We start from the raw sequence: 9,585 nt of genomic DNA on the forward strand, positions 1-9,585 counted from the left end.
GACTCCCCACACAAAGTGGTCCCTGCTCAGGGCCGTCTAGGGGGCTGTGGGGAATTCACCCCCTGAGTCCCTGGGCCCTCCTTTCTCTGCCCACCACGCCTTTTGCAAACCAGTTCATTCCATGGCTCCTGTGACCACCATGCAGCCCCGTCTCTAGATCCCTTCCATATACACTATGAGCAGGAGCAGCGTCCCTCCTGCAGTGGGAGGCTGGCTGGTGGTAGGGCGGCTGGGAGAGCCAGGGGCAGGGGTGGCCAGCAAGGAGAGGATAGCAGCGCCCAAGCGGCTTGGTCATCAGGGATAACTGACAAGTGTTTACTGACCTCTTTTGTCGCCCTCAGCTAAAGAAGAGATGAACCCCTTACTGAGCCCAAAGAACAGACGTTGATCTAAGACCCTTTGATAGATATTCCTCTGCTGGCCTAAGACCATCGAATGTGACCTTGCCCAGTTCTCGGAGAGGCGTCAGGGTGGGTGGGTGGGAGAGGGCCAGGGAGGGGTCAGGAGAGGGGGGGCTTCAGTGTGAGCCCAGGAACTCCTTGAGGACCTCGCAGGTCTTCTTGTGCATGACCTCACGCAGCTTCCTGACCCGCCTGGTGCTGGACGCCCCCACGAAGCTCTCAGGCCGCAGCATGGCCATGCCGCCGTCGACCTCCCCCATGATGATGAGTGGCGTCTCGCCCACCGTCACGTTGGGGCAGGGGCAGGTCCAGTCCACGTGGAGCAGAGTGACCTCCAGCGGCTCCCGGCCCAGGAACTTGAGGCCCATCTTCTCATCCTTCAGGACCTCGTCCACGGTCACCAGGGCGCGGCCCGAGTCGGGCTCCTCCGTCAGCTCCGAGACTCGGCCCAAGATGACAAAGTCGCTGCGACAGAAGCTGGTCACGAGCTTCTGCCTCGGCTTGCAGGCCTGGCAGCGCTGGCTCCCCCAGGGGAAGGGGCAGGACTCCTCGCAGGCCTCCCGGCTCTCAAAGTTGTTCCCGTTGCCCTCGCAGCCGCCGTAGACGAAGGACTGGCACTGGCCCGCCTGGATGTTGTAGGCCCAGCGCGGCGCGTAGGCCTTGCAGGGCCCCTGCAGGGCGGGCAGGCTGCACACGGCCAGCGGCCCGCTCATGCAGGCCAGCATGCAGGCCTCGTAGGTCTCGAAGTGGTTGCGGTTGCGGTGGCAATGGCCAAAGGTGAAGGTGAGGCAGTTGTTGGCTTGGGCGTCGAAGTGCCAGCGGGTCTGCTCCTCGCCGCAGTCCTCGCTGTCGGGCGGCTTCAGGCACTCGGCGGCGGGGAAGGCCGTGCTGTTGGGGCCGCTGTCCGCGGTGGCCGCAGCCTGCCCGCCCCTGACCACCGACAGCGGGAAGTCGGCGCGCAGGACGCCGGCAGCATTCCGGGCCGTGCAGGTGTAGATGCCAGCGTCCTGGAGCTGGGCGTTGTAAATGACCAGCTGGGCGATGTTGGTGACCACCACGTTGCCGCGCACGTGGTTGGGTTTCATGACCACGTTCTCTCGGTCCTCCAGCTGCTTCTCCCAGGTGATGTCGGGCCGGGGCCGGCCCACCACCTCACAGAGGAAACTCACTGTCTCCCCCACCCTAACCGACTGGTGCACGGGGTGGGTGAGCAGAGCCGGGGCCGCCATGTCCAGCCCGGGGGTCTCCGGGGAAACCGTGGTGGGATGCACGGTGGTCTCCGGCGGCGAGGGGCTGGTGTTGGGCCAGGTGAAGTGGTAGCGGCAGGTGACCACGACCAGCGTGATGCCCTTGGAGCAGGCCTCGGCATCCATGTAGCAGCGGTTGTAGTAGGTGAGGCCGTCGGAGGCGCAGGTAAAGCTGGGCTCCTTCTCACAGCGATCCTTGCACTTACACACGGGCTGGCCGTCCCAGATGTCGCACTCGGAGCCCTGCTGCAGGCACATGAAGTGGTCGCACGTGGCCTCCTTGGGCATGCCCACCGGGCCCTTCTTTCCTTTCACGTCCATGTAGCGGGCTGCCACACAGCTCCTGGTCCCACACACGTTGGGGCAGCACTTCTCGTAGGTCTCACACTCCTGCAGAGAGCCAAATCGAGAGGCCTGAGCAAAGGAAAGAAGAGAACACCAGCTTCCCCCACCCTACCGCATAGTTTATGTGGAAGGGAACTGATACGTGCTCATCTATCGTGAGCAAACTGTTTCGATAATAACAGCTAACGTGTACAGAGCACTTACGATTTATCTGCCAGGCCCTCTCCTAAGAACGTTTACATTGGTCAACTTATTTAATGCTCATCACAGGCCTCTGAGGTGGATCCACCATCATCCTCACTTCCCAGATGATGGTAACTGAGGCACAGAGAGGTTAGGTAACTTGCTCAGGGTCACACAGCTGGTGGTGTGGGGAGAGGCCAGCCACATCCCTCCCAGAGGGGGACTGTTCTTGCTACAATATTACAGCTGAGAACGCAGAGCCTCGGAGAGCTGACGCCAGGTGCCTGGGGCTGGGACGTGGTCTAAAAGGGTTTCCAGCTCCGGGTGGATGCAAGTCTAAAAGGAGGGTTTTTTCTTCTACGTCACACAGGTCACGTAGTGCCCAGAGATGAGGTCCATGTAGGAACAAATGCCTTTTTGTGTTTTCCCCGTCAGGGTGAGGATGCCCTGGCTGAACTGAAGAGGCCACGGCAAACGCTGAGAAGGAAAGTGGGGCACCGCGGGGACAGACGTTTGAGGTTGTCCCCGGATACTTTGGAAGCAGCCGCTCTGGTGAGGGCCCACATCCGGTCAAGGCTGAGAGGAAGGGCAGGTGCCACAGGCCCACGGTGCCAGGCCTGACACCAGGGGCTGCGCCAGATCCTGGCGCCCAGTTCCAGCTCGGGGGGGGCGGGGGGGGGGCATTTCACAGGGAAGTCAACAAGGGAAAAAATCCCCTGGGGTGGCAAAAGTTCAGCAAGGCCGTCAGAGGACTTACAAGGCTATAATTCCCTCGGATTCTCCGGCGAGCCACGTCAGGCATTAGTTTAATTCCTCGAAATGAGCAGCGTGCTTGGGGCCGACACAAACAGGACTTTCACGTGGTGTTCTCTATGACAACCCCCGCACCCACTGGGCTGGCGGGCACCGCTCCTAATCCCCCTGGTGGGGGCTCTGCAAGTCGCTCCCCACTAGGGCTGGCCTCTTGCAGGCCCCATGTTCCTTTCAGCCTCCGACATTCCACATCAGCTGAGAGGGGGAGACAGCCCCCACCCGGCCCTGCGGAGCGAGCGGGCCCTCCCGACTTGTTTACTGTTTTCCGCTCTCGGCTCAGAATGGGGACTTTGTTTTGCAGCCCTCGCTTGGCATCGGCTTGTAGGCCTCGCCAGGGGAGGCTTTGCACAGGGGTGGGCAGATCCCAGAGCTGGGGTCTGAGGGAGGAAGCCCGGATGAGGGACTGAGCGCAGCGGGGGACCAGGGAGCAGATGGGAGAGCCTGCTCCCCTGCCAGAGGGCCATGCAGGCCCTAGGAGACTGTGGCCCTGGAAGCTCTCGGGACTCAGAGGCCCATGACAGTCTGGGTCCTCTGGGTCTTCAGGGACCATCGGGAGGGTATTTTGGGCACCAGAAACCCTCGAGGGGATCCTTAAAACAGTTTTCCGTGGGGGCCCAGAACGTGCCCACAGGCTGTCTGGGTCTCCGGCCCCACACAGGTGTCCTCCTCCCAAGGCTCACAGGCTCGGCTGGAGTCTCACTCTCGGCCCCCAGGCCCCACCTGACCCGTCAGGTGAAACAGGCTTCCCCGCAAATGAGCAATGAAGTCGACTGACTGCGCAGCCTCAGCGAGAGAGATGGGGACGCTCTGCCGCCCCTCCCCACTCCTTCTCGTCCTGTGCACCCCCACCCCGCCCATCACTGCTCCCTGGCAGCCTGAGGACTGTCCCCGGGCACTGGGAGGCAGAGGCCACTCTCTCCAGGGGGGCCCCACGCTCTCCTGCAGGTTCTGTGAGTTCGGCAGAGGGAGCACCAGAGTCTCTCTGGTTCCCCCGTGATGCCCCGCCCGGAGCCCCAGGAGCTGTCCAGGCTGGCAGGCAGTGCCTCTGCCCAGGCAGGCTCTCGACTGCCGGAGAAAGTGGCAGGAATGGCCCCTGGACCCAGGCACCGGGAGGGAATCACCACGGGGCTGGCCTGCCCTGTTTGCTGTTCTGATGAGCGTGGAAGGGGCATGGAGAACTCTGGCAGGTCGAAGCCCCGTCTGCTCCCCTGCCAGGGACACCGCAGAGCCTGCACAGAGCCGTTCCTGCCCACCCTCACGTCAGCCTGGCCTGCTCCCAGTGTCAGGGTCTGGGCGCCTTGGGGGGTGGCCTGGGGGGTGGCCTGGAGGCTGGCGGCAGCCGCAGCTTTGTTGGCAGCCCGACGTGGGTTCCTAGCCCGGCCCTGGCCGTGGGGCCTCAAGCTGCTCGCTGCACCGCCCTGAAGGCCTCCTCTCACCTGTCCGCGGGCTGGCCCAGCGCAGCCCGAAGCGCACAGGAGACTGGGCATGCAGGGCTTCTCCATCCCTGAGGAACCTGAGCACCCCATCTCTTCCTCCGGGCCTCGGCGTTAGACAGACATGACACCCTGTTTACCTGCGTGTGGCCTGGGGCCTGAGTGACTTCACGGTCCTGCGCCCTGTGCCCACCCCCCGATCCCACTCTCCCTCGCTCACACACTCGTGCGATCCATCTCCAGCTTCTAGCTCCCCACTCACCTGGTCCGTCTCACACTCCCGCTTGCAGGTGCTCTGGGCATCCACCCAGAGGTTGGGGTTCATGTCGTTGGGGCAGATGCCAGCGTGGGAATAGCGGACGGGCGGCAGTGCCAGGCCTCTCAGGGGCACCTTGAGCAGCAGCAGCAGCACTGCCACCTGCCCCCAACGGGACCGGAACGGGTGGCACCCCCGGGCCCACATGGTGCAGTCTGCAGCGGCCAGAGATCTCCCCTGCAGCGCTGCCAGGGGCTGGGGCCCACAAGGGCCTTCTCCTCCTCCGGGGGTGCGGACACCTGCCCTCACCGCCCCGCTGGCGGGCCTCCTTGCTGCTGGTAGGGCCGCGGCCGCCTCCACCGAGTCAGTGGAGCCCGCTGGGCCGTGCGGCTTCAGATAAAAGAACGGTTTTGCAGGGAGATCCCCTCTCCTGAGTGTGCGGGGAGAGGAGCCCCAGCAGGGGCCCGGCCTGGATTTGTACCCTGGGCACCACCCGAGTGGGAGCGAGCTAACCTGATGCCTGTCACAGGCAGGCTGCTGGCTCCTCTGTCCCGTGGCCGATCACAGACTTGTTGCAGAAGGGGAAAAAAAAAAAGCTGGAAGCAGTTTAGGCGGCGTATCTGGCACGGTGGGACACCTGCTTGTTTTTGACTCCAGGAGGCCTTTAACCCCTTCAAGGGCCAGAAATGGCATGTGCTTTGGGGGAGCTGGCTCCGGGACACGCAGGCTCACTGTAAGGCAGCGGTTTGTTTCCCTTTCCCCAACCTCCCCCGCTGGTCCCCTCCTCCCCTCGGCCACCTCTGAAGAACACACACTCGCTTGTTACGAGGAGGGACCTGCTGCCGCAGGGTTAGCATCGCCAGGCCCGATAGTGCATGGGAGAGCAAATGACGTGGAAAAACAACAAGTTCACGGCCATGGCAGGGCGGGCCTGAGCAGCGGCCGCCGTGCGGTGTAAGCCGACTCCCACCCCAGCACCGGGTCCCTCAGTGGGTGGCGGGGCGGGGAGCGGTGTGCACCAGCAGCTCCCTATCCCTCGGTCCCGGGCAGCTCCTGTCTCAAGTTCCAACTTCGGTGCATTTCCCCCAAATCATTCCAGACGCACATACCAGATACGCTCCGGCTTCCCGGCTGCCGGGACGGATCACATTCCTCGCTCCTCCACGGACACGCTCGTGGCTCCAAGAAACCCTACGCGTGTCTCGGGAGGGCGCTGGGCAGCCCAGCTGCCGGGGCTGCAGCTCCATGGCTGCGTTCAGGGAGCTCCTGGGGGCGCCAGGCACTTTCCAGTTTTCTCGTTTCCCCCTGCTTGACAAGGGAGAAGGCTGGGGGCTGGAGAGAGCGAGGGACTTGCCCAAGGTCACCCGCAGTAGGCAGTGACAGCGGCACTAACTACTAGCATTCACTGGGCTCTCCGCACGTGGCCTCTCACTTAGTCCTCACCACACGCTGTCCCTTCATTTTCGAGTTGAGGAAAGGGCGCACAGAGAAGCTAAACAGCTCACCAGGGTCACACAGCTGAGTGCCTCCACCCTGAATACGGGAAATGGGGACCCCAGCTTGCGGGGTTGGGGTGGGGTGTGGGGAGGGACCTCTGGAAACCACACCTCTCGACCCCCATGGTCAGAACTGCTGTCAAGGCACGCCCCCAACTCTGCTTCTTACAGGCTGGAGGAGCCATTTGTGAAGCTGCAGGGGCTGCATCTGTGGAGGGGGCTGGGAGACGAGCCAGAAGCTGCTGGGGGTAGAGGCGGCATTTCCCCTGCTTGGCAGGAAACAGCTCCGATCTAAAGTGCCACCGTAAAGGGGACAGGCTGAGTGTTTCTGCCTGGGTCACTTGATCCCCAGGGGATGAGGGATGTGGAGGCAGATCCCCAGAAGAGAGAGGCACGTTTTCAAGGTCAAACAGGAAAGGATTTGGAGGGCCGTGTCTGAGCTGTTGTGTCTCAGGATGGGGGCTGGGGTGGGCACAGCACAGGTTGAAGCCAGGGGACCCGGAAGGCCCCCCAGCAGCTCGTCTCACAGATGGGGAAGCCGAGTCCTGAGCCCGGGCCGTGCACTGCTCCAGGCCGCTGCCCCCGGCGGGGCTGCCGTTGGCCCAGTTCGGCGATGAAAAGGCGGCAGGACACTTCTTTCTGCCCTGCAGACCCTTTCCCTTCCCCCCCGGGTGGTGTGCTGCTTTCTCCACACCCGAGCCAACTCCTTCCCCTCACGTGGGTCGCTCTGCGAGACCTGTCTTTCCCACTGACGTGGAAGAGCTAATGAAAGGTGTCAGGCCCTAATCCTCTCAATCACTGGAACGAACTGCCCTCCGAGGCCGGTCCCAGTGAGGAGGCCAGACAGCGGGCGGCGCCGGCTGCTTTGAATCCCCTGTAATTTCATAAACCCACGTTCCAGCTGCCCCGAGGGGGGCCTCCGCACACGCCGGGTGGACGCGCTTCGTGCAGCCTCTTCGACATCACAGAGGGACATGGACGGCGACACGTGTCCAAGCAGGACTTGGGAAAACTGTCGCAGCCCCATTCCGTGGGGACGAGTCTCCAGGGAGAAGAGGCTGATTTCTGGCGAGGCCCCTGAGAGCTTGGTGGGGAGGAGTGGAGGGAAGAAGGAGGGACCCAGAGTGGAGGTGGGAGGGAGGGGGCAGGCAGCAGAGCAGGGCCAGCGGTGGTCCCCCTGGCCCCCTGCTCCAAGGATGAGGAGCCCTCGCCCTGCTCAGCCCGGTCGAGGGCCACAGCCGCCTGTCCCAGAGCACCACCCCTGGCCATTCTGCTTTGAGGACTCTCGAAATGGCGCGGGGGCAGAGGGAGCCCCAGAACTCCGCAGCTCTCCCTCTCAGCCCTTCCAAGCCTCCCACCGAAACACAGCTCAGAATAATAAATAACATCTGATCAGGGCTTGGAGCCCACACAGCGTTTTCGCCAACGTCATCGCCACTGACCCTCCCGCCAGCCCCGGGGCGGGGGGAGCTCCTGAGCGGTTGCTGTGAGCTCCGGCGTACCAGAAGAAACCGAGTCACAGCGAGGTTAGCTGGGCCTGCCGGGACCCCCCGGGCTGGCGGCCTCCTCTCGCAGACCCCCGTCCTGGGCTCTTTCCACAGCCTGAGCAAGCTTCCAGCCCCTCCAGAAAGGCCCCCGCTGGCCCCCTGCCAGCCCTGCCTGTTTATAAGCTGTTCTGGAGGCGCTTTGAAGTCTCCCCCTCCTGGGCCCGTCTCTCCCGCAGTCCCCTGGACTGGGCTCCGTCTGATTCTGTCTCCCTCAAACTGTTCTCTGGTGGGCGGTGCGGACCGAACCCTCACCAACCCTCTGGGACCCAGGTGCCCACTCTCACGGTCCACCAGCTGGTCTCGGGGGAGTGGAGCCTGGGCTGGGTGGGCCTGACCTTGGGGGTGTCCTTGCTTTTCATCCTCCTCAAGGACATTGGGCACAGCTCGGCCAGAAAGGGGGCTGGGCTCCGACTTCATCTCAGAAGAGCCTCCAGCCCACGCCACTGTGGAGAAGTGGAGGGACCACAGACCCTTCACACCCTCCGGGGTGGTTTCAAGGCCCAGTCCAGGTGCAGCAGGCAGGAAGTCACCCTGGACAGTGAACTCTGGGTGACCCTCGACCTTAGGTTCACTCTTAATGTAACAATGCCTGAGCCACTAGGGCCTCGACAGGACGATGAAGCTGACACCATTCCCCAAACTGTCCAGGCCCCTCTGCTCCGGAGACCTCAGCCACACACGGGGTGGGGACGCCCAGGGACCCGCGGAGATGCCATGCCCGCATTTCACCTGTCGTGTCACTGGTGCGCGGTCCAAACCTCTCACCTCTGTGAAGCATCTCCTCCCTCTTTTCCTACTTGATGTTTCTGAAAGCACCTACTATGTGCTGAGCTCTGGGTACATAGAGATAGATGCAGTCCTTGTTCACAGAGAAGGCGTGGTCTTGGCCACAGAGCCAGCATGCAAGAGCGTGACGCAGGATACACGCCATCACACGCTGGCAGCACGAGGAGGGAGCGAGGCCCGGGCTCCTGTTTCGAGGCCATGGCCTGGGGGGTCTTGGCTCTAGGAGGGGTCTAGAAGACAGAGCAGAGAGGGTGGTTTCCTGCACGTCTCCTTGGAAAGGCCTGGCCCACAGCACACAGCCAAGGCCCTGCCTCCTTGGGGCCCAGGCCTCCAGAAAGGAGAGGTGAGAGGGAGGAGTCAGCAGGTTTAGGAGATGGGGAAGGGGAGACGGGAGGGGGGGAGCTGCAGGCCTCGCTTCTGCGTGGGGCAGCCCGTTCCTGTCCACCCTGTGGGGGCCCCCAGACCCGAGGCGGTCATGCTGTCTCCTAAATGGGTGGGAGAGGCCCTGGGAGTCTCCCTGCTCCAACCCTGTCATTTAAACGTATTTGGGGCGGAGGAAGGGTTTAAGAAGCAGGGGCTGAGGTTCTGGGGAGAAGTCCTTCGTGAGGGTGCCCAGAAGGGTTCTCAGAAGGCCTGGGCTGCCTCAGCTAAGGGCAGTGATTAGTCAGACCCAAGCCAGGGAATTCAATAAAGTTGGCTGCTCATTACCCAGCTGGGGACCCCCTGCCAGAGCAGCCGCGGGCCTGGGTTACATTACAGGGCTGTGTGAACTCTCCCCTCGGAGTGAGACGGCACCAGGCCTTGGAATAATTATGGGGCCTCAGCAGATGGTGGAGGCGGACGGACGGGGGAGGCCTTCAGCTGTGGGACACGTGACCCGCCGGCATCTGTGCAGAGCAGGACACGGGAGGGTCCACGCTGAGCCCCGGGGGAGGCAGCACTGAATCGAGATCTGAGAGTCCTGGGGTTGGCCGTGGTGGGGCATGGCCCAGGGCCGTGGGCCCCAGGGCCTCCTGCAGACGCCTGCTTGAGCCAGCGGAGCAGGGCTGCTGGTGGGGCCTGTGGCTGAAGCTGGAGC

At 63.2% G+C, this 9,585-nt stretch overlaps 1 protein-coding gene across 2 annotated transcripts; it reads right to left on the reverse strand.

Moving 5' to 3' along the window:
• Window positions 1-206: 206 nt before the first annotated feature.
• On the reverse strand, window positions 207-5,444 carry WFIKKN2 (WAP, follistatin/kazal, immunoglobulin, kunitz and netrin domain containing 2). 2 transcript variants are annotated; one of them, XM_036033734.1, is made up of 3 exons: window positions 5,192-5,444; window positions 4,685-5,068; window positions 207-2,038 (listed from the first exon to the last, which is right to left on the reverse strand). In XM_036033734.1, exons 2-3 carry the CDS (start codon window positions 4,883-4,885, stop codon window positions 518-520), a joined length of 1,722 nt encoding a protein of 573 aa, XP_035889627.1. In that variant the 5' UTR covers window positions 4,886-5,068; window positions 5,192-5,444; the 3' UTR covers window positions 207-517. The 2 variants fall into 2 exon arrangements, with proteins under 2 accessions (XP_035889627.1, XP_028376312.1); XM_028520511.2 differs by having other exon boundaries at window positions 4,685-5,444.
• Between the last annotated feature and the right edge of the window lie 4,141 nt (window positions 5,445-9,585).

Source organism: Phyllostomus discolor, chromosome 8 (assembly GCF_004126475.2).
Source record: "Phyllostomus discolor isolate MPI-MPIP mPhyDis1 chromosome 8, mPhyDis1.pri.v3, whole genome shotgun sequence".
NCBI lineage: Eukaryota > Metazoa > Chordata > Mammalia > Chiroptera > Phyllostomidae > Phyllostomus > Phyllostomus discolor.

Bases quoted from the DNA above. Each gene is read 5' to 3' on its own strand.
- WFIKKN2 (XM_036033734.1), bottom strand. From the start codon at position 4,885: ATGTGGGCCCGGGGGTGCCACCCGTTCCGGTCCCGTTGGGGGCAGGTG. The intron at 2,039-4,684 runs GTGAGTGGGGAG...GGCTCTCTGCAG, and splicing joins GGGAGTGTGAGACGGACCAG to GAGTGTGAGACCTACGAGAA.